This window comes from Rissa tridactyla, chromosome 2 (genome assembly GCF_028500815.1).
Source record: "Rissa tridactyla isolate bRisTri1 chromosome 2, bRisTri1.patW.cur.20221130, whole genome shotgun sequence".
NCBI lineage: Eukaryota > Metazoa > Chordata > Aves > Charadriiformes > Laridae > Rissa > Rissa tridactyla.
The window spans coordinates 144482121-144507128 of record NC_071467.1 but is presented as its reverse complement, the minus strand read 5'-3'; the positions used below and the strand labels follow the sequence as shown (position 1 = coordinate 144507128).

Below are 25008 nucleotides of genomic sequence, written 5' to 3'. Positions count from 1 at the left end.
GTAGCTGAGCCTGCTTTGAAGATAAATAACCCCTCGAGGTCCCTCCCTGCTGTTTCTCAGGATGCGTTTACTTGTGATGTGTTGATCTAGGTGACTTTGAATGCTAGGTCATATGTGTAAATGGTACGTACTGAGCTTGCTAGCTTTTCCATATAAAAAAAATCAAAGGCAAAATAAACTTTCCCTTCTCTTTGTACAGATCTGTATATCTCCTTTTCTATTACAATTAAGAACGTGTCTGCTACCTTACTTCAATGCTTCTGTCTGCTCCGGTGACTACATCTCACTCTATCTCGTTCTATCTCTCTGTCATTTCCCTATTCTCATCTTCAACCTTCAGTTTTCTCTGGCTCTTCATACTCAGACATCTCTTATCTTTTTCAAAACGAAGGAATGCACTTGATCTCACTCCTGTGTCTACTTCCTCATCTCCTTTCTTTTTATCTCTAAACCCACTGAACAAACTGTTGACAACGTGTGTGGGATTCCTCTCCCAAATCTTTCCTTACTACTCCACAATTCATCTTCCCACCCTTGCATTTATTTAGTGAAAACAGGTCTTGCCAAGATTTCAGATGATCACCTGTCACGGGAACTACACAACCAGGACATCATCTTTCTCCTGTTTCACCTCCTAGCCTCCTACAAAACAGATGAACGCACCCTTGGTTTTTTAGTCTTCTGTATGCTTGCATGACAGGAACTTTTCTACTTAAGCATGGAGTAAAAGTATATGACAAAATACCAAAACGACCAGCAAAGAAATGGTGTTTAAGAGACTGAGAAGAGCCTTGTTTTTTGAATACTTCAGTATTCAGTATGGTATAATACAGACTACAAATACAAAACATTTGTATATGCACTATAGTATAAGTGAAATGTCCTCTATTTTTAGAAGTTTCTCCTGCTCTGGAAACTTCAAAACCCTAAACTTGGATTGACTTCCTTTTTTTCATCTCCAAGCAACTTAGTGAACATTTCACCTGAAAAACTTTTGCAGGAATAAAAAATGAGATCACCAGCTGATGGGGATTTTCGAATATTTCTGTAATCAAGATAAAAAGAAAAATATGTACAAATTTTAGAATTCTGAAAAAACTTAGCGTTAATTTGCATGGGAAATTTTGGAATGATCCTGAACACTGCCCTGTCTCTCCTCTCTCCCACCTCTTCCCTCCCACCCTCTCCCAATTACTCTTCTGTTCCTTCACAATTTATTTACATGTCTGTAGAGTTTTGGAGAGGTCCTCCCATTTGTTTCAATCAGCTCAGTTCTCTGGCTAGTATTTATCCAGTGTGACTTTACCATTGTTTCAGCTAAAACCGATTCTCTATGAGTTCAACAGTTCTCACAAAATTGCAACTGGGTGTTGAAGTGGTAATATGGAGCAGGGAAAATTCATTGCATGAAAATCAGCATGTCCCAAACATAAAAATTCAAAGAATTTAGCTGCAAGTAGTGACAAGCCTCTATGGTTTCACAAAATCTTGTCCTTCTAACCAAATGAAGCAAAACTTTCCATCGTCTGCAGTAATGGACCAAGCTGGCTAATAACCATTACTCCTGCTGGTTTTGTAGGCTGTTTGTTTCTTTATGAAGAGTCAAGTCTAAGTCACAGTGGATTTTCCTCCGACTATTTTTAGAGCTCTTTACGGGTCACCAGATGTCAAAAATGATAAGAAATAATTGAAAGCTGATGTTTATTGAAGTCCATTCCCATGTAATCTCTGCATGCACTTATCAGTTTTATAGCATGTGAGAGTTTCATAAGCATTGATTTTAATTTACCTTTACAACAGAAAAGAGAAAAAATTATCTTTTTCTTGAGCATTTACATACTGTGCAAGATGGCAAACTGAAGGATTATTTTTTCTTGCCAGTGGTCAGTGGATTTCAGAAATTTCTTCATCTTCTAATATAACTTATTCAGCCCAGTACTGAGCAAAGCCTCAGTGCATCTTAAGTAGAAAAGATGCAGCCAGTGTTTTGCCATCGGAGTGCTTTTTCTGGGTCTGAAAACTCATTTTTACAGATATTAGGCAGATAAGCTTTATCAAGACAGTAATGAAAGAAAAATTCAAAACTTTCAATATCTAAAAATAAGTAAAATACAAAACATAATTTAATTTTAGATACTAATCTAAACGTTTCTAAAATCTGAAGTTATACCTTTTGTCTGTAGGAATTTGTATACGCCAGAACGTGGTCAGGTTATGATACTTAGCAACAGGAATTTATTTCTCTGATACCAGCCTGAGAAAATCAGTGACCCCGGTCCGGTGACTTGGGGACAAGCATCAATCTGACAGACGTTACAGATGCACGACAGAGGCAGTGGATTGAACGATCAGGAATAAGGGAACAACTTTTTCCCCACCAATTCCCTCCTCTATCTCTTTGCTTTGTATTCTAAGGCTGTAATGATACTGTGCACCGTTGGAGCCTGTAATATAGACGCTTGGGTAGGCTGGCAGCCTTCCCTACACCCTAGTTGAGTTCCCAAACCTTATTTTTCTGTCTTTTTTCTCTCAGTTACCTCTGTTGCTCTTTTATATGGCCATCTTCAGGGTGCATGTTTTCTCAGCACTTGAATCCCCCTGGAAGATACGCTTTTGCCTCTCAGTTCACAGTACGTCAGAGCAGAGTGTGTGACCCCTCCGCGTGCTTCCATCCATCCTTGGCCTCTCAGCTGTGCAACAGTGACACGCACCTTGAAATCTGGGGAAAGTGTGCGTCCGAGTAGATGCAATAGTAAATCAGCCACAGGCAAAGTTACTTCTGGTTATTTTCCGTGTCTTCCATTTGGCACCTCTTGCAGAATCCAAAGAATTTAAAATTCTGAGGAATTCTGTCTTTTTTTTCCTTCCCTTTGCCGCTCCCCACCCCCGCATCCTGGTGATGCCTGAACTTTGGTGAGCCGTTACTCAGAGACATCAAATTTAATAAAGGCCATTCCTTGAGACTTACTCAGTGGTAAGAGAAATCCTGAAGGTCTTACTGCTTTCCCATTGCCGCCTGGAATGTACTCATCCTGATGAACGTGTTCCTGGGGACCCCTTGGCGTGCTGTGGTGGCGCAGGTGGCAAACCACTGTTGGGTGCGAGTGTGCTTTTGCAGGCAGTTGATGCTGGTGGAAGGCACCAGGAGTGCAGGAGGGGCAGCACCTCGCGCCCTGCCGGCCAGGCACCCTCCTCCCAGATGAGCCCCACGGCAGGATGAGTGGCCGCACAAGCCCTGGAGCCAGCGCGATGGAGGTGACAGGGCTGCTGCTCTTGGCAGCAGTGTGGGCCCAGGTGGCCTCAAGCCCCTTGGGAAACTGGAAACTTCATCTCTTTGATTTAAACTACTACAGCTATTGCTTTGAGCTCCACATCTCCTTTGTTTTAAACCTATAGCTTTCACCCCCCCCGAATACGTACATATGTCTTCGTTATTTTTCCCTGTCATTGATTCATTTCGTTAAATGGTTGAAGCGTTATAACATTTTTTTAAAATTGTGTTGTCATGAATTAACGTCCATTGGCATGCAATAAAGAATAATTATTGTCTTACATAGGTAGACAGGAAGGTAACAAGTGTGTATCCTAATAATCCATTTAGCTTGGTTTATTTCAGAGAAAGGCCAGAGGAAATACATCCCGACATTCTTAAACATACGACTGATCAACCTTGCAGTGTCACTGCCTGTTGGGGTGTTTGTTAGTTATGATACGGGCTAATACAAATAAAGGCTTGTGAGGTATTTTTTTGGCTGTGATTATGGCTGTGATATTCACAAGTTTAGTTTAAGATGAATGAAGATGAGAAAATATATGCAGGAGATTTTTGCGTCGTAGTTTTCTTGTCTGCAGGATTTTCCAAAATTAAGTGAAAAATCCAGAAGCATGTACGTCTTGGTGGTTGTGAATTTTGTAAGGTATGGAAGATTACTGCTACCATCCCTGGAGGAATATGTCGGTCTAGTACTGCGGTGTTGAACCACATGGGTGTATCTTAGGTTCCAGGAAATTCCGTAGTCACAACGTTCCTCCATTCTCTTACCAGGAAACAGCACTAGGTATGACCTCACCCCTGTCACTGCAGTCAGCGTCCATCTCCTCAGCAGCGATGGGACTCCCGTCCCCGTGAATGGCCCCATCTACGTCACAGTGCCTCTGCCAACAAACAGCAACTTGAAGCACAATGCGCACGTTCCAGCCTGGAGGTTTGACCAAAAATTTGGTAGGTAACATCTAATGGTGATTCCCTACATAGCTTCATTTGCCTGAAACTAATACCTCACTGCATTTGTTGTGTTAATATAGCAAGGCCTTCACTGGAGCACACAGAAATCTGTTTTCTCTCTAAAAGGAGAGAAGACTGAGTTTTATTAATCAAGCATTATATAGCAGATATGCAAGTGTACTTGAGTAACGTTGTGTGCCGCTGCCGGACAAAATTTTTTTGTAAATGTACCATTCGCAATTGTTAAATATTTTACATAAAACCATCTTGAGAGAACTTGATTTCAGCCAGAAGCAGAAGCAGAGAGTCTGGAGCAGTGGAAACTAGCCTTATCTCTGCCACCAGCCAGCTATCTGACCTTTGGTCTGTCTCTTGTCTCTCGCTCAGTTTCCTGCCTGTCAGATAGGAAACATAATACTGGCTTCTTTTGTAAAGCGCTTCGAGATTGACTAATACTATCAAGAAGGAAAGTACATGTACATGATTTTAAAAAAAAAAAAAAAAAAAAAAGCAAGCAAAATTCATGAAATATTTTGAAAGGACAGAATGACTAATCAATATAAGCAGTAAAATGCACTCAGGTTTTTACATTGCAGGGTAACGTTTGCTATTATGAAAAAGAATTTTTCCAGAAATACGTGGTTTAGGCTCTCTATTTTTGTATTTTTGTTTTGGTTTTTTTTTTCATTGCTAGCTGTTGTACTATGCTGGCCTTTTTCACACCTTTAAAATATAAAGGATTAAGGGGTGCATAAGTCTTGTCCTAGTGATTCCCCTTCAGTTATTGCACTGTGCCTTCTGAAGTACGTACCAGCTGGTTGTTAAGAAAAAGAAGTGAAAAAAAGAAGAATGGAGGGTGAGAAAGGTAGACACTGTGAGGAAGAGAGGAAGAAAAAGGAGCCAGGAATGTGGATGTGTACGGACAATTGGTGGGGTTTTGTCCCTGCAAGGGAAATGTTTTGAGCCAGTTTATGATCACATCCAGAAGCAGAGCGAGGAGCATGAAACCAGCGTGTTGGAGGAAGGGAGGGGAGGGGGGAAGAGAAACACGAAGGGGGAAATAACATTTTTGTTTCCTTCCTGCCTCTGTTTGCTGAAACAGGTGATGTATTTTCAAACAGCATGCCTGTAAATCTTTTGTCAGAGGTTGGCTGTATTAGAGAGTAAAGCAGTAGGATTTAATGAAGAATAAATTTGAATATGATATAAAATTGAATAGTAGAAAAAGAGTGCAAAGAATGGATTTGGGGTTTCGCTTAACTGTGGAAACGGCACTTTTCCTGTGGTGTCCTGGCCGTAGGTTTTACTACATTCTTCCTGAAACTGATTTTGATTTGTGATTCTAGAAACTATTTTGTTTTCCCTCGTTCAAAAAAAGACAGGGAAGACTGACTCACGTTTACTTTCTCCACAAGAAGCAGTCCATCCCCAGTCCTTCCTGTCAGCTGTGTTATGGCTGCGGCCTGCGTCATTGCTCGTTACTTACTGTTAGTAAAATGGTTCTGATTTTGATTATGGAGCTTTCTCATTTATGGCCAAATTTCCATGCCCCTGCCGTGAGGCCACAAAAGTTCTCTCTTACTATGGAATATGGTTTTTAATCTTGTATATAAAGAGCTAGTTACCCTGTTGTGTGTATCTATTAGTATAGATCAATACGGGTTAGTTAATCAGTGTTGAGACAAGTCCAGTCTTGTTTGCTTCATGACAAACTGCTGGAGCACTTGTGTTACTGGGAGGGGAAGGCATGAGGACCACTAGACAAAATGCATCTTTGTCAGGCCGCTTGTCTTCACAAAGCCGTGGAGATGAAGGTATTGAAGGCGTCATGCTTAGGCTCCAGCTCACACTTCAGCTGAAGTAAGCATCTTTCTGTGCAACCAAGGATTTTCAACAAAGATGCATTTAAGCCCTTGACTGCAGCACGCCAGTTCTAGCAGAATTTTGGCCGCATCCCAGCCAATTTAAATTAGAGCAGCCTAATTTAATAAGTAGAGCAGCCACTCTATCTTGTGCGGGCTACATTAGCATCCTAAGGGCTGTCAAACTAGCCATATGTAGCGTGAACATGGTGGTACCCTGTCATTCCACATCCCTGTTGGGCTTGGACTGTGAAGGGAGGATGATGGATGATGACTGGGATGGCTCCATGCTGGAGAAATCCTTAACTGGCAAATAAGTTGTTGTAACCCATTTGCACTGCCAGATCTGTGCCTTGTCAGGGTAGGACCTCTAACCTCATTATTCTGATTTTGTCTTTCATTTCAGGAGCTGATGCTTTTGGTGCTAGTTATCTTGCGGTCTCTCCTTAATAGATTTTCAGTGGCTTAAATTTTCACGCTTGTATCTGAAAATTGTGTAAGTGCCAGAGAGGGAAAACTATGACTGTATTACCAGGCAATAATGCAGCGCTTCTCTCTAGCGTATTAGCAGTACAGTGGGCGCTTGTTCGTGCAAGCCATTGTTTTTGTTTAGAATCCATGTGGTTGTCATCATTACTGCATGAAGTATAATTTCTGCTCTAAAAAGCAGAAATACTTTTCACTTTTAGAGGAGGGAGTGAAGAAGGGACAAGAAATACTACAAATATGGTTTAGTCCTTAGAATCTCCTACATTTTGCTGAGCTCATGATGTACTGATATAAACCCAGTGGCATCTGATTGGAAGTGCAGAGATTTTCATAGTTTCTACAGAAAATAGGCATATTTGCATATTACAGCAGCCAAAAATAATAATGGTTTTTTAGGATGTTTACCATAAACAATCTGTATTTTCATGACCACAGTTTCTGTCCTTGAGAAAGAACTGGGGAGAGAAGGGGGAGAAGCAGCATAGTCTGCTTGAGGCTGAGGGTGACTCCCTTGACTCTGATGAAACACGCAGCCAGAAAAAGCAGGCTGACATCAAAATTAGACAATCTGCTGCATCTATTTTATACTGTTCCAAATTAGACTTTTCATCACAAAACAAAACTCACTGCCTTGCGTGCACAGCAAGCAAATTAAAGCAGCAATACCTTTTTGAATAATTAATTAAATGAAGAGCAACTCTGTACAGGGTAAGCGAGTAAGTCCAACTTGTTCTTGTGTTGGAGATGCACACATCCACCGCCCTTCTCTGCAGCATTTCTTAGTGTTGGTAATAATAAGCACAGATGCATTAATGTTATGGAGACGTATACACTAAACCACAACTTAATCAATCCATGCTGTTGACATACCCATATCTCTTGTGTTTGACACTACCGTGGGAGACTGGTTTTATTTCATAGTACACACTTCAAGGTTTGAACATAAAGAGATATGGGTTCTCATTTTTATAGTCAGGATTGCTCATTTGGGTTTTCTGAGTTGTTGCCTTTTTTTTCCCCAAGCGCTGTCTTGTTTTTCTCAAAATCTGAAGGGGCTGAAGAACTTTTTTCTTTATCCGTAAACAGATGTTTGGGATCATGACTTCCTCCCTGTATATTTGCCTTGATGTCAGTAGGATTTACAGCAATATAATTAATCTCTCTATTCTTGGACACCAAATTTCTGTCCAAGACTTCTTTCTAGCCTTGTCCTCTTCAGTCAGAAACGAATATTACAGATCCCGGTAGAAATGAAACTTTGTACCTCCGGTATCATTTCCAGCTCCCGCCAGCTGGCCTGAATAACACAGCACTTGCTCAGCTGTATTCTCCTCAGCCCCCATTTAAATGGTTTATGCTTTATGTTAAGGTGTCTGCTTTTCCTTGGATTCAGTGAGCAGAACAGTAAGACCTGCATTCTCCATTTTAAGTCCTCATTTTTTATCCCATGTGGTATGGAGACATTATGTTGCACCTACGCCTCTAGATCCACGTCTAGAGCTGTATGAAGGACTTTAAAATATTACCAAACATTCCAGAGGGCGTAATATGGAAATGGGATTAATTCTTCAGAGATAATATCGATGCATCTGCTAGTTTATTAATCCCACCAAGAACCAGGAAAATATTTTCAACGCTGCTTTCAATTTTGTGTGGCAAAGGACTCTGGAGTGAAGGGGTTAAACCTCCACCCTTATGCTTCTCCTCCTTAAAATTGTGATTTCTTGTCCACTATGTGTAAATGAAGTTCAGAGTACTGTTTCTCTGTTCTTCCTCCTCCCCGAACACTTGGTGTACATCTTTGACGTGACCTTGTTGTCTTTAAATTACTAGCTTCTTCGCAGAGGAGGATGTTTCCCCAGTGCCTGAAATCTCAACCGTGTATTAACGTAAAGAGATGGCAGAATATGGAGAAGAGTATCTTGGGGAACTCTTTTTATGGCTTCACAAAGCACAATACTTTATGTACTCTGCTGTGCTTGGTCAGTGCTTTCTGGCTGCATTTAATGCTATAATAGATTTCTAAATACATTTGATAAGTCTGGTACTTACTTTTTCTGGGTGACGTCCTGCCTTCAGTGGTAAAATTGCCATTGATTTTTGTAGAGTCAGAATTTCCTGATGTTCCTTCCTCAGCAAAATGAAGATAATGTTTTCTGTGCTCGAAAGAAGTCGTGAGGATATACTTATGTATAAACAGTATCAGCACCTACTTAAACTTGACTGCAGTGTGGTTTTGTTGGCTTTCATGGAGGTGAAATGATGCTTGGTTTTTGTTCATATTCTTTATAGGGAAAGAGCGACAGCTACTGTCAGGCAGAAAACGTAAGCCTGTTACTGTACGTCTACCTGTCTAGTTCACTGCACATTACTTGTAAATAAGATGACTTGTAGAAGTCTCCGATTTAAGCTTCCCATGTGGTAACAACGATAATCCACCCAAAGAAAAGATTGACTTATATTTTCATAGCTTAAAAATAAAACGTGTTACTTTGTGTTGTGAATTTGTTTAACTTCTGATTGCCACCTCATTCATACGCTGCATGACAGACAGAAAACAATCATTTAACAAAAACTTTTGCAGTTTGTTGCTTGATCTGACACTGGGTATGAGTACATGCCTCTGAACTCGGATAGATGGGCTGCTTTTGGACTACATGCAGCTGCGCACGTGGCCTGGGACTTCATGCGCTTCTCCAGGGGTTTTCTAGGGTTTCCTATGTGTCAGAAATTGACATGTTCAGGAAAACACGTTCCCTACCTCCAAAAGTTTGAATTTCATATATCCAAAACATTTGGTTCTAGATCAGATTCACTGGTAATATGGAGATTTAGTTGCAAATTGGAAGGAGAAAACCAAGCCTCCACAAAGTTCATAGTTACACTGTTTCTGTAGTTTACAAGTTCCTTGACAATTTGATTTTCACTTCCTTTTTTATCTCGGCTGTGAAGGTTAAATTATTCTTAAAGACTAAATACACTGAGGAATACAGATTTTTAACTAACTGCTCTCAAAGAATTTCATATTTTGTGAGTTGCCATAGAAATGGCAGCTACCAAACCCAGCTTTTTACCACGTACGGTGTCTACATAATAGGTGCAGATATAATTGCCGAGTAGTAGACAGGCTTCAGCATTGAAAGGAAAAGCAGCTCTTCCTCTGATGCTTCGCGGTGTAACTCACTGAGGTATGTTCTCGCTATCATCATTCCTCTGGGGAGGTGCAGTGGAACAGAGGAGGCAGTTGTGATTGTTTATCAATATATATGTTGTTTTTAAAATGCTTGTGGTGTCTTACACGTATGAAAGTTGTGTGAATGGATTGTTTGATCCACTCCCCACCTCATACACCGTCTGAGTTGCATTTGTGGCAAAGCAGACATGGTATGGCGTGATGGTGGAGCTTAAGAGCACGTTGAAGGAATCAGGTTGCTGCCAAAGTGTAGTGATATATGCAAATAATCTACTATTATGTAGTCAAGGAAATAAAATTGGAAACAAATAGTACAGCTTCTGGGAACAGGTTTTAATACCAGACTATGCGTTGTATCATGTAGATGGCCCTGTAGCTCCACCTACAGAAGCCATGCAGTAGGTGGGAAGAGGGGGACATCAAAATTTCAGAAGTGAAGAGACTGTTGTGCCTGTGCGGCTGCTTGAGTTGGAGAGGACTTGGAGATTGGTGGAAATACAGGCAGGAATGCATAGAGCAGGAGTGTGAAGTGTCTGGGTGGGGCTGGAAGAGGCTGAGGAGGACCTGGGACAACCTTCCTCTGCGGCCTTGGGATGGCAGATCAAATCCCAGTGTGCGGCTGCTTCCACTTCCAGCTTGAAAAATAGAAACTAAAGGTGAGCATGATGTGAGGCTGAATGACGGAAAAGGCATGCAGTGTTCTGAATTGCCTTTGCTTTTATTTATTACTTGTTCTATTAATTTTGTCAATAACTGACAATGTGATTAGTAATGCGATAAAGTGAATATTAAGGGCAATATCTTTCACGTACACCAGTAACTAAGGATGGTGGTCCCAAAAAGCATAACTGAGCTTTCCCTTTTGAAATATAATTATTAACCAGTAATTACATATGGAAGTAATTTTCTTTAATAAGTCTCTTCTGTTCTGACATTCTGGAAGGAAATGCTGAGGGGACCAAAGCAATGCGAGCATTTCTCTGGACAATGTGCCCTGCCTTCTGCCCAGATGTAATTAAAATTATTAAATAATGAAAACTGGCATTTTCTTTCATTGAACACTTTTGTAGCAAAAACTACAAAGCTTCTCGGACACTAGTGATAAATTGAACCACTAGACTTCCTTGCAAAAATCTTCAAGGTATGATGTTAAAAGGATTTCCCTTACAGTACACCAAATAATGCTGGTGCTGCTAGAGCAGGAGGAGGATTTAGCCCTGGAAGGCTTGTGTAACAAATTCTCTAAGAGTGGAAGAATAATGAAGCTATGAGCTCAGAGCAGGGACGTTTATTTTTTCATGTTGCCTAGCAACTCCAAAAACAAAATTGTAATATTAACTTAAATACTATGAATTTTTAAACCCGTGTGTACTGGGGGGAGGGGGGAGAAGAAGAGTAGTCCTCCCGATATTCAAGAAGGAATTTTTCAACTTCCAATTTCAGTGGCTTTTAGCTTTTTAGAAAACTAACACAAGTCAAACCAAAAAAACCCATCCTTTTTGTAGTAAAACTTTCTGTGCTGATGCAGATTAGAGGTGATTTTCATTTGGAAGAAGAAATCTGATAAGCAGCTTTCAGCTGGTAGAATGAAAAGCTACAATTTATATATGTCAGAACATGCTTTAGGAAGTTATTTTCACAAACTTGCCCTTGATTCACTCTCCATAATAACATTGCCGTTTGAAGTGTCTAAATCAATTACTTCTAAAAACACTGTTAGTAGGTTTTGAATATACTTTGCTGTCCCACACTCTGTCGGATAACAACCTGCCTCATTCCTTTTGACACGTGTATCTCCATTTACCTGTGAATCTCTGCCCGAGCAGGGCAATCTTACAAGACATCTTAGACATCACAGAAGAGATCCATGCTGAAAGAAAAGCACTTCTCATTAACAAATACTTATTTAAAACATCTATGCTATTAAGTAATACAGTTCAAAGTATCTTTCTTTTGTTTCCAAAACTCTTTTGTCTGGGGAAGATAATCTTGTGAATAAAAATAAATTCATATAATGGGATTATGCTTAATTTGCGCTCTGGCTAATTAAATCCTCTTATTTGTCAAACCTATTGGTGGAAATAATTCATGCTGTAAATAGCACAATTTGGTTCCCTGCTTGAGTGGGATTGGATGATCCTATTGCCAGTTAAAAGAAATAAAAAGAAACAAGAAGCAAAAAGCAAACAGTATTTGATCAATGGAAGAGTTTCCTACCAAAAGCTCACGTGTAAAAGTAATTTATGGAAAAAAACCCATCATAGCTACTATATATTTAAAGACTAGCAATATTTAGACTTTATGACTGTCCTTAGGGGAAGCCGCTGACTGCAGCACGCTCCTCCGACAGTCATTTACCAGAAGTGTTTTGATCAGTGACAGGAAGAATACACAATCCAAGTCAGCAGAAGTCACTGCAGCAGTGATGGTCTGGGAGCCAGGAAAGTTAAACCTGAAGTGAGCGGCTGTCGACATCCTCCCAGAGAGCCGGGCTCTGTGCTTGACTTTAATAGGAGTCCCATGCGTCTCTCCAGAGCAGATGGCCTGGTGTGGCGGTCCTGCCTGATCGGAGCGCGGTCCTGCCTGATCGGAGCGCGGTCCTGCCTCACGTAGCCTGGTAGGAAGTTTGCCATTTGCTGGCGCTGGAGCAGAGAGGGATTGTCGGCATGCACGGTCACACACATGGAAGCCAGAGAGGCGTATGATTCCCTGGATTTCACTACAGATTACTTTAAAATAATAATAAGGCCTAGCTTTAAAATCTGGAAGTAATGTCTTATTCAGAGGCATCGTGCATCTAGACTACAAAAGCAGATCCGTTCGTGCTGCTTGGATCCAGCAGCCTGTCACAGTGAATAGTTAGTGTCTTTGAAGACAAGAGGACGTCTCTTTTCTGGGCAGACTGGCCGTACGTGCAGTGACCTGATTGTGCAGGGAAATAGTCTAGAGTAGCTGTTCTGTAATGGCTTTTCTGCAAGAGCTGCCCATCTGGACGCTCTCCTTGCTGAAAGTGCTATTTTTCAATCTGATTTAGAAGGAAACCAAATTAAAATACAAAAAGACATTTTTAGTGCAGAATGTGTATTGAAACGGAGATTTAATGTGCGAACCTTTTGCTGTTAATTTACGGGTGATAACCTCCCCTTGCTCCCACTGGCAAGTCATAAAAGCTGGCTGAGGTAAACAAGCACGTTCATCAGAATCAAAGTTGCTGCGAAGTATTAACATGCTTCTCTAGCAGAATTCATTTCTCCTGCTCTGCTGAAAGCTTCAACTTTTCTCTGATATTTGGGTATTTTTGCAGCCAGATGGAGCTCAGCTTTCTTTATCTGATTGTTTTTTGATTTGTATTTCTTTTAAAGTACTGTCATTTTTATATTCTTTGTAGCGTTAATGATTTTACCTTGCTTTTAAGTTACATATACGAAGGAGTTCTGGGTAGCTGCTTTATAAGCTCTTTAAGAAGAAATTTGTTAAATGACAGTACTTATTACAAAAAGTCAGTAACACTAAATATCCTTTTAGTGAGGAAAGAGTTAAGAAACTTCTTGGTTCTCCCCCTGCCATTAGTTTGAGCCAGGAGACAGCTCCCCTGACTTGAATCCTGGATCAGCATGTTGGCTCCACTGAGCAGTAATAGAGGAAAAAGAGGAAGAGAAATGTAAAAATGATCTATAAGCAAGAATGTCTCTATATATAGAAGTTTTCCATGAAGTACCAGACACTCTTTAAGAATTAATGGCAAATTGGCCCAAATCATGCAATGCTTACAACTATACTGAATTTGCCGTTTCTGCTCCAAAGATGAATTAATGCATTTTCTTTGTAACTACACAACCAGTCTTGAACAAAAATGGTCAGTTCCTTTACATGCAGTTATTTGCACTGCTTTTTATTTATAATCCTGTATTGCTTGTTACTTCACAATTATTGCACATCATGTATAAAACTTCATACGCAATGAAGCTAGCTGATTGTGCTGACTTTGGTGGGGGTAGGAAGTAAATGTTACAGGATGTTTGGAGAATAACCAGTTATAAATTATCACAACACTTAGCCATGCAGGGAGGTAAGACCTCTCTTCCCTCCTAAATCCTTCTGCTTAGTTCTTCTGCAGTTGTAATCCTGCCTGCACAGAAATAAATGAATTCTGCTTGCCCTTGCTCCATTTGCAGGCCAGTGGGTAGGAAAGGACAGAAAAACACAAGACGTTCTTTACTCACTGCCCCTCAGTCTCCTCCCTTGCTTCCAAGAGCAAAAAGGTGAGGACACAGAGGGTAATTAGCTGCATTTTTAGAATGGGAGAGCATCTCGTTTCCTGCTGCAAGGAAGAATCTGGGATGGGATAGGGAATTCATTTTCAATGCTGCACAGCAATGAACTCTTGCTTCCTCAAGGTGGTTTGAAACCCTAGGAGCTTAGCCAGTAAGTACAGTGCAATTGGGTTTTGCTGGGTAGAAGGTCCAGCATTAGTCATTACATCAAGGCATTGCATGTAGGGAGCTACAAGAACACTATTTGGTGTTTAACCATAGTTGAAAAGCGACCAGGATATTAGAACCTATAAAGGATGAAATATGAGAGAGACGTGGAAATGCCCCGATGGATTTGCAGAATACTGAAGTATGGTGGGTTGACCCCTGCTGGACACCAGGTACGCAGCAAAGCTGCTCCATCCCTCCTCTTCCTCAGCTGGACAGGAGGAGAGGAAATATAACAAAAGGCTCATAGGTTGAGATAAGGACAGGGAGATCACACAGCAGTTATCATCACAGGCAGAACAGACTCGACTCGGGGCAAATTAATTTAATTTATTACCAATCAAATCACAGGATGATAATGAGAAGTAAAAACTAAATCTTAAAACGCCTTCCCACCATCTCTTCCTTCTTCCCAGGCACAACTTCACTCCTGATTTTCTCTACCTCTTCCCCCCGAGCAGCGCAAGGGGACAGGGTATGGAGGTTGTGGTCAGTTCATCATGTGTTGTCTCTGCTGCTCCTTCCTCCTGAGGGGGAGGACTCCTCACACTCTTCTCCTGCTGCAGTGTGGGGTCCCTCCCATGGGAGACCGTTCTTCATGAACTGCTCCAGCATGGGTCCCCAGTGGGGTCACAAGTCCTGACAGCAAACCTGCTCCGGTGTGGGCTCCTCTCTCCACAGGTCCTGCCAGGAGTCTGCTCCAGCATGGGCTTCCCACAGGGTCACAGCCTCCTTCGGACATCCATCTGCTCCGGCGCGGGGTCCTCCATGGGCTACAGGTGGATATCTACAGGATACCATTAACCTCCATGGGCTGCAGGGGGACAGCCTGCCTCTCCATGGTCTTCACCAGGGGCTGCAGGGGAATCTCTGCTCTGGCACCTGGAGCACCTCCTCCCCCTCCTTCTTCTGTGACCTTGGTGTCTGCAGGGTTGTTGCTCTCACACATTCTCACACTTCCCTTCTGGCTGCTGCCGCGCAGTGTTTCTCCCCACTTCTTAACTATGTTATCCTAGATGTGCTACCACCATCACTGATGGGCTCAGCCTTGGCCAGCAGCGGGTCCTTCTTGTAGCCATTGGCTCTGTTGGACACAGGGGAGGCTTCTAGCAGCTTCTCACAGAAGTCACCCCTGTAGGCCCCCCCGCTACCAAAACCTTGCCACGCAAATCCATACATGAAGGCACGTCAGTTCCCTCCAGTAATACTGTGTTGACTTTCAGCTATTTGATTACACAAGAAACAATACAGGACTTTGTGTTTCAACTATTTCCACTCAAACCTGTTTTGCCGCTGCTGTTGCCTGCTGTTGTGAAGGATGGAGTTCTGTATTCTTTTCATCCCACTATGCAGGAGGATGCTCTGTTTTATTAGTGGACTATTGGTAAGAGATGGTGGAAGCATAAGAGGCGAGTTTATCACTGAAGTGTTGGACCAGGAAAGTATGAAAAAAGGCAGCTGACGAGATTGTGTACCCGTGGTTCCCAGGAACCCACACTTGGTGTTGTCCTGATGAAGGAACTTGGACAGTACCACTAAAAAGTAGTTCTTTTCTGGCTGTCAGCGCATACTAATGTGTACGGTATGGTCAACAAAAGCTTCATCACTCTTGTTTAAAGATGACCAATATCAGACGTATCTGTTGCACTTTTGAAAGTATTAACTGTCCTTGACAGAGAGAGGAAATTACATTTCCCCTGGTGTTATACAGACCAGTACATTTCCTCGACTGTATCCAGTGGTTAGCAAAAACGGGTGCCCTAAATGAGCAGAAGACAAGCGTGAAAGCTGAGTGGCCTTGTGCGGCAGACTCTATTGTTTGCTTCCATTGCAAATACAGGGGATTCCTTTCGTTGCTAAAATATGAGCAATCCGAGCTGCTGTTTGTTTGGCGGGATGGCAGCTGAGCTCTGCTTGCAGCGATAAGAGTGCAGCCTCTGTTAGCTTCTTGATCGCGGCATTATGCAAGCAGAGTATTAGGGAGCAAAAGGCTTTTAAAGAGGCATTAGGAGGATTGTGTTCATTAGAATGCAGTGTAACGTGAATAAGGCAAGCTGGACACAAGTTCCCCCTAGTGAGGGAATCAATAATAGCTCCTGCTCGAGGAGGTAGCTGTAAAAATAGACTACGAAGATAATGAACTTCTATAAATTACATACGTATGTCTTCTGCTTGCGTTTGAATTTAAAGGAATTGGAGACAGTAAGAGAAGTACGGGAAGCACAATGAATTGATCACTGGGATCATTCCATTCTCTTTTTTTAATCAGCACTTTTATATCTCTTTTAGTCTTAACGTTTTGTTTCACGTAGTTGTGTATTTGAATAGTTGGTGCATATTTTCATTGTCCAAACCTTACAGAAAAGCTTACAGGAGTTTTCTTACCAAATGGCATTTTAGGCACAAGATAGAAGCAGTTTTTGACCCTATGGGCTATCTTTCACCTTGTGGTTCAGGGTTATTAGTATGATATCTTCCCCAAAAGCAGACAGGTAGAAAATCTGAAGGGATAGTGGTGTCTTGGTGGAGAAAATGAATCTACTTTTTCCAAGTTTTTCCAGAAACTTCACACATAGCTGTGGACAATTCAATTCTATTCTTCCTGATAATGTTTCCCTAAAAGAAGTAAACTAATGACTACACCAGGGTGTTCTGATATGACAGTTAAGGATGCCATATGTGCAAATCCGTGTACACAGATTTTAGTCCTTTTGGTACTATGAATCAAAATTACTTGTCTTGTGTGACTTTATTTATGAAATAACAGGTTATTGCTACTCTGTACGGACTGGAAATGATACTTGGAAAACTGAAAATTATGTCAGTAATTCCTTTCGGCTGTTTCCCACAAATTCAGTTTGGTTGCAAATACAGAGTCACTATCTGGCAATAATAGTCACCTAGATCTAGAAATCCTCTCAAACATGTATTTTTCTAAACCTTTCACTATATTCTGATGGGTTTATTATTAGCCAAAGGTGGTGGACTTTAAGGGTGAAAAATCAGTAGTAGAGAGGAAATAAATACTCAGAAAAGCCATTCTCATATGTACAGGGTTTGCACAGATGGACAATCGTCAGGATCTCAGTGGTATTAAAAAATGGAAACAGCAGCAGCATCTCTTCTCTGTGTTCTGCCCTCGCTGCTAAGTGTGCAGACGACTCTCATCCACAAATGCTCGTGCTTAGTCCTGAGCGACATCTGATGAAAAGCATCGTTTGGGGAATTACATGCGGGAGCCTTTTTAAAGGAAAGGGAGTCGCAAGTACGAGATGCAACTTGCCTTTAAAGCAAGCATTTGAGGCTGAGTAAGGTAAATGCAGCATTCTGACCCCCCTTTTTTGCACAGAATACAGCAGTGCAGAGGGGTTTGTGCCTTTTCTGTACGACCATCAGCCATACCTAGTGGCCACCAAAGCCTGTGAAGAACCTCCCTAGTGAGTTAATGCCCTCTGTCACAGCACCCACTGGTGATGCCAAGCCAGGACTGCAGCTTTGGGAAACACCACTTGGTGCCATGGGGGGCTTCCCAGCGACTGCTCTCAGTATCCAGGCCAGCGAAGCTCCTCTTCTCTGCCGGGCTAACCACTCACATAGACCCACGAGCGGGATCTGTTACCTGTAATCTGATTATTTAATTCTCAGCAGCGCATAGTAGAGCAATCCTGTGTTTCTTTCGAAGAGAAGAAAATGGAAGCCGTCTACAATCTGTAGATATTAAACATCCAAGACTGGACATTTAATATATCAGAAACTAAGGTGAATTTTCTCTCGTACAGGCCCAGAACCTGAGGTCTTAATGAATTACAAAAAGGCAAACAGCTGGTTCAGTTGTAAAGGTTTGTCATAGCCCAATTCTTGCAACAAAATGTATCTGCAAATAGAACAGCTCTCAACAGATTGTCAATCTGGACAATTTAAAAGAGTTTTGTTAATTTAAACACAGGGCTTTAAAATTGTCGGTCTTACTTATTTTGAAGTGATCATTTGATAATTCTGAAAAATCTATTATATTTCCTTTGAGAAACATGCTTTAAAAACCTCATCATCCATTACCAAACAGTATTCCCAGATGTATACATATTCTGAATGACTAACGTTGATGAATCAAAGTGATGGTGCAACTTAATTATACACTTATAGGCAGTAGCATTCATAACCTTCTATAGGAAAACGAAGATTTTGAGGAATTATTTTCTTCAGTCTTCCAGAAGTTGACAGACAGAGCTGATAGAAGGGTGGTGTGCAGAACTCAAGTGTGGTCCGGGAGATAAGATATCTCTTCAAATACAGTTTTGAAGTGGGCTGTCTACATATAATCAGCTTCAGGAGAGTCCTTCAAAAAAGAGGAATCTATTATTTAATCATTCTAATTATTTTCTTTAATGCTTTTTGAAGCTTTATGAGTTGTATTTAATCTTAAATGGGTTTGTGTACAAAGCTTCTGAGAACGCCATGGGGATGATTGCTTGTGGGAGCCCTCAGATGCGAGTAACCAAAAGGCACTACCTCCCACTTCCACAGCAATGCACACAACCCCTACAGCACATCCATGGGTTTCGATACTTTTTGCTTTTCCACTTCTTTGCAGAGGAAGGTGTGGGTTTATCTGTAACACCTTCCTACAACCTTTTTATTTACAGGGACATGGCTGAAGAGTAGTTTGGGCCTTGTACAACAAGAAGGAAATCAGTTGACTTGGACTTATATCGCACCTCAGCTGGGCTACTGGGTTGCAGCTATGTCACCTACTATCCCAGGTACGATGGAATTGAATTTTATTGATATTCCCAGCATTGAGTAATTATTTATTCATATATAACATTTATATTTTTCAGAATGACCTCATCTGAGATGCCACAGCTTGATCAATAATGGATTATTAGAAAACAGAAATCTGAAAGTAAAGGGCTAAAATCTTTTGGGGATTGGTGGGGGGGGGCAACCCTTGTGCTCAAAATCTCCTGAGCCATTTCAATGAGAAACTTCTTAAAGTGTTCCTGCTTTGATGCATTTATGTCACCACTGCCTGGTAGAGCCATTGCTAGAAACTGAGGGGAGTTTTAACATCAATCTATTGGTGTTCCGGCAGGTAGAAAAATATGTGCTGTGAAGTTTCTGTACAGAAACTCCCAAAGAAATGGATTCACCTAAGACCAACATCATCCTGGGTTAGACATTTACTAACGGATTGATTGACTGTAACGTTTTTTTCTTTTAAACTGAAGATGCCCATTGCGCTCCGACTTATGCTTTGCATCGCCTTGGTGACTGATTAATTCACACCACGAATAACTTAGCGTAGACGCCCTGGGAAGTGTATTAGCAGAGTGGCATTGGTAGATGAGCGGACTGGTTGCCATCTGCAAGCCTCTTGGCATCATTGTAGAAAATCACTTTGAACTAGGCATTATACGCACTTCTGTGCCTGTGGAGATTATTAATGTTGCAGCTTGCCTTTACTTTTTTCTGTCTGTGGCTGCCTCAGATTTCTTAGTATTAGTTTTTCAGCCACCAATAATCAGAGATACCTCTGTGTATAAAAGATCCAATCGATCAAACAAAAAACTCCTTCTCTTACAGATTTTCTTTATTAGGTTTTCTGGATGAAAAGCAAATACAGTAGGAATGAAAACATTCTTGCCTTGGCAGTGCAAGCTAAATAAACTATATCTAACCAACAAAACAAATTCTTAACGGGAGGACTGTTTTTAAAAGTCTGCTTATATATGCTGTGAAGGTGTTCCGTGATATGCAGAGCATTTGGTTTTTTTGCTGTGTTATACCTTACGCAAGCTTTTTATTTAAGGTTATATTAAATGAAACTGCTGAAATATTCAGCTGATCCGTGGTTGAACACAGTTTAGATGCAGGTGCAGATCTGAATAGACTATCATATTGAATTTAATAGAATTTTACAAAATGTACTTTAAGTGACTGAGCCAAGTGTTTCCCAGTAGAGCTCTGTCCCAGACTGCAAGTTACACCAGTCACGAAATTGGGCCTGTAACTCTTAACAGAAGGCTGATTTGTCCTTGCAGTTCAACTTGTGTGGCAGAATCTCTGCTTGTTTTCTACTTTTCTTTCTTTCTGAGGGCTAGATCTAGGTTCCTAAAACTGCGTTGCAGTGGGAACAACATTTTCATGAAAAATTCGAGTGATTTATCTCTTCTCCTTTTTGCTTAATGTCTTGAAGCAACAGTATCAATCAATTATGTAAAGGTAGTAGCGGGATAGAATGTATAAATATTTAGATTTCCCAAATGCAATATACTGGATGTTATTTTTAATCAAGTTAATGTCTTTTTGCCTATTTTATCTCCTCATTGAATCTATTTGATTCCTTATCTCAAAAAATGGTCAAAAATTGGCTTCGTATTCCTAGCAGTGGCTCTACAGACCACTCAAGATCCACAGGCGAGGTTTTACAGACCTCATGGTCTAGAACCTTAATGTTGGCCAAGTTTGCTGTCCTTCACAGTACATGCATGTTACTCTGTCAGCTCGTGCTGTACCTCCTTGCCTGCAGATGAAAATTTGCGCTTTTATTTCAAAATCCTGGTATGGATTTTACAAACCAAGAGGGTTACACGTGCATAATTGTGAACAGATGCTGTGCACATGTGTGCATTCCTCTGTATGTTAGAATATTTACTAAGCATTACTGAAACCTGGAGTTACAACACTGTTTCACTAGTGGCGTGTTTTTTAAAGCTACTGAAGATCTGCTTGGCTTGGCTTGGCTTGGTCTAGACTAAAGAGCACCAGCACATCTTCCAATGAATCCTGTACTGCACTGTATGTACTGTTTAGTGCAAAGCAACACAAATGTTGTTAAAGAGAAGTTGTTGGCCACAATGCTGCTACATGCATTATAGTGCTGGAAGATGCTGTGATAGCCTTTCTCCAGGGATGAGAGCTTTGGCGCACTGTGTCGGCATCAGGACCTGGAAGGCAGCATTCCCTGATGCATGATCCCATTGAAACTAACTGCTTTTCCACAGAATGATCTAGTTGGACTTGCAGTCATGAAAACCAGCCCATGCTTTCTCCACAACTTGCTCCCTTCTCCAGAGATGGTCTACTCAATAGGCACCAGGGCTACGTGCGGCAGTGTTGCTCACTTAGCATCCTCATAACAAGGGAAGATGTCCCTCTCTTTGTTTAAATGTTGTTCCTCTTCCTATTTGCAGGTTGTTACAGGTCTAAATTCTCTTTTCTGGCCTTCCAGGTCCCGTTGTAACACACGACATTACCAGCTATCACACAATGTTTCTTTTGGCAATTTTAGGAGGGATGGCTCTCATACTTCTAGTCTTGCTGTGTCTGCTTTTGTATTATTGCAGGTAAGATTCACCATCCTGGTTACTTAGCTCATGTTGGAAATAGAAGCTTTTTTGTGCTCACGGAATTAGAAGTTTTTGTATTGAAACATTTTTACTTCGGGGGGTAGAAAAAAACAAGCAAGCACTTGAAGAAGAAAGAAACAGTGAGATCAAATGTCCTGTGTTGATGGTTATATGCAGCAGATACAATTCCTGCCTTTGGTGGGATGGTAGTTGAATGAATCACATGCACCTGTACCTGTGTTTTCCTTGTAAGATGTTCTAGAACAAATATAGGCATAGGTCCAAGACCTCTGTCCTTGTACCGGTCACACATTTGAAGGGATCTCTCTATTAGTCACATTAAAATGAATGTTAAACTTATATCAGCAAGTGTATATTAATGAGTGATTTTGTATTTGCCTCCTGCAGACATTTGCTCTGATTTGTAATTGGTGGTTGAGACATTTCCCAATTGACATGAGTTATTCTTTAATTTTATCTTCACTGCTGGGATAAGCTTTTAATTGTTAGGTTATGTAATAAAAGCTCAATTCCCCTAATATTAATCACTGCTTAAAAATCTCCCATTAAGACACACTTGCTGTTCTTGTTTCTGTGTACAACAGTCATAAATGTGTAACTTCTTTTGTTACCGGCTTTTATAGAAGAAAATGTTTAAGACCACGTCAGCATCATAAGAAACTGCAACTTTCCACAGCACTGGACACTTCTAAGAAGGATCAAGCAACCTCTATGTCCCATATAAATTTAATATTTTCACGTCGCGAGTCAGAATTTCCTGGCGGGCTGTCTGTTGCTAGCAATGGACACACTGAAAACTCAGGTGCAAAGGAATTGATCAGTGCTGTCCACATGGAGATGGTATCACCTAGTGGAGAAGCAGATATGCATACACCTATGCTCAAACACTCATTCAGTACTTCCCAGGAGTTCAGCTCCCGAGAGGAACTGCTCTCTGACAAGGAGAAAGACAAGAGCAGAATTTCCTTGGATGACCTGACTCCCAGCGGGTCTCTAAGAAAAGACTACCACAAATCAGCAGATAGTTTTCCTTTAAAGCCAAGAAAATCTACAGAAACAGCTGAAGGCTATGAGTCCCCTATCAAAGATGAGTATAGGAGAAGTTACAATGCTATGTTGTCTCAGCCTTTATTTGAAAAGCAAGAGAGAGAAATTCAAGTATCTATGAACCATATTGCTACTGGAAGTAAATACAATATTCAGGAACAAATATACCCCACACCTTCAGCCCCTGAAAAAGAGCTGCTGGACTGCAGACCTACTGATTGTATGATGTCTCGTTCAGTTGATCACCTTGAAAGACCTACGTCTTTCCCTCGACCAGGTCAGTTAATCTGCTGCAATTCTGTTGACCAAGTCAATGACAGTGTTTACAGAAAAGTTTTGCCCGCATTGGTCATCCCAGGTCATTACATGAAATTGCCGGGAGAACACCCTTTCGTTAGCCAGCCACTGGTTGTCCCAGCTGACCAGCAGATTGATATAGAAAGACTGCAGGCTGAGCTTCCTAACCCTCATGCACGGCTTTTCCCACACCCCCCCCAACAGCTGCAGCCCCAACAGTTAGCATCCCAAGCAATATCTCAGCAACATTTGCAAGATGCAGGTGCAGCTGAGTGGAGTCAACAAAACGCTTCCATGTCTGAATCTATTTCCATTCCTGCCTCACTTAATGATGCATCCCTGGCTCAAATGAATAGCGAAGTGCAGCTTCTTACAGAAAAGGCTTTGATGGAATTAGGAGGTGGAAAGCCACTGCCTCACCCTCGAGCTTGGTTTGTTTCTCTAGATGGACGTTCAAATGCTCACGTTAGACATTCATACATTGATCTCCAAAGAGCTGGTAGGAATGGGAGTAACGATGCCAGTTTGGACTCTGGTGTTGACATGAATGAACCAAAATCTGCCCGAAAGGGAAGAGGAGATCATCTGTCTGCGCCACAGAGTCACCCACCAGTGCAGGAGCACCAGCAGAGAGAGCGGAAGGTTTCAGATAGCACAGCTTACACACAGCTTGTGTACTTGGATGATATGGACCAAAGTGGCAGCGAGTGTGGAACAGCAGTTTGTAGCCCTGAGGACAATGCTATACGATGCCTACTAGAAGGCACTAGTAAGAGAAGTGGTGTGCAGCTGCCCAGCCTGCAGGAGGAAACAAGAACTGTGGATACCAAACCAGAGCCATTAACTAGTCCTGAACACGGAACATCAGTTCAAGATGATGAGGAGGATGAGGAGGACGAGGAAGATGACCAAGGTGAAGATAAGAAGAGTCCTTGGCAGAAACGAGAGGAAAGACCACTAATGACTTTCAATCTAAAGTGAGCTATTGTGAAAATCCACCATTCAGTGGAGTATAAAATTGCCAAATATTCTTTCTGTGGAAGTGCTTGATTTTTTTTTTTTTCTTTTTTTTTTGTTGTGGAGAGAAAAGAGAAAAACAAACTGTGGTGAGCAACATTTGAAAGAACTTAAATGCATTACTGTGTAAATGTTAGAAAAGAATTAAAATCATTCCTCTGATTTAACAGCTGCCTCAAGTGAGATAGCTGAACAAAGAGTGTGGTTGTTATTCCATATACTTGATATTGGTCATCCAGGATGTTGAAAATACTGACAAATTGTTTTGGTTGGTTTATGACCTCAATCTCCTTATGAATGGGAGCTGGTAAAGCTTTTGTTTTGTAGGCCAATTTTATGTTGATAATGCTACTGAAAGTATCTTAAAAACAAGAGTTTGACACGTGGTGTCCAAAATTGTGCATTATCTCAATGAAAGGCTATGCATTGCTGCTTTTAGTAATATTTTGCTTATACTATGCTTTTCTTAATTTTACAAGTTGGTTGTAAACATTTTATGTCCTTTATTATAAACTACTCAGCAATTTATTTTAATGTAAAACTGCAGGAAACTTGAGTAGCATCCCTTAGCATTGAAGCCTTTTTATGAAACCAAACTGAACTTTGTGTCGACTAAGATTCCTCCAATTCTGGTCCCATTTACTCAAAGTGCCTTTTTTACAGTAACAATGAACAGTCCCTTCTTTTGCTAACTCCTTTTAATTGACCCCATTTGGGATTTTATAAACTTCTGAACTTCTACCTTTTATTTTAAGCTGCATGCCAAGAGTCCCATTTTGTGCTGAGCATTTCTCATTTCAATACAGTGTATTCTGTAGCTATCATGTATATTGTGGATTCTGTTTAGCCAGGATAGACTTAGAAGACATTTTAAAGGGCCCAGAGTAGCCAAGAAGATAGTTTCATTGACTGTATATATTGTTAGTTTCCTCTGGAATCATATGAGCTAATCACGCTCATATAAAATGGACTATAGACCGAGCAAGTGGACTGAATGTGTCTAGAAAAATTTTGAAAAAAAAAATTA

At 41.1% G+C, this 25008-nt stretch overlaps 1 protein-coding gene across 3 annotated transcripts in view; it reads left to right on the top strand.

Moving 5' to 3' along the window:
- FAM171A1 (family with sequence similarity 171 member A1) overlaps positions 1–24122 on the top strand; it is a 94924-nt gene extending 70802 nt beyond the window's left edge. For all 3 annotated transcript variants that reach the window (XM_054191655.1, XM_054191654.1, XM_054191656.1), the window contains 4 exons: positions 4046–4222; positions 18894–19010; positions 21482–21596; positions 22244–24122. In XM_054191655.1, the coding sequence (XP_054047630.1) occupies positions 4046–4222; positions 18894–19010; positions 21482–21596; positions 22244–23945 (2111 nt within the window). In that variant the 3' untranslated portion in view covers positions 23946–24122. The remainder of the gene's footprint in view (positions 1–4045; positions 4223–18893; positions 19011–21481; positions 21597–22243) is intronic.
- The last annotated feature ends 886 nt before the right edge of the window (positions 24123–25008 follow it).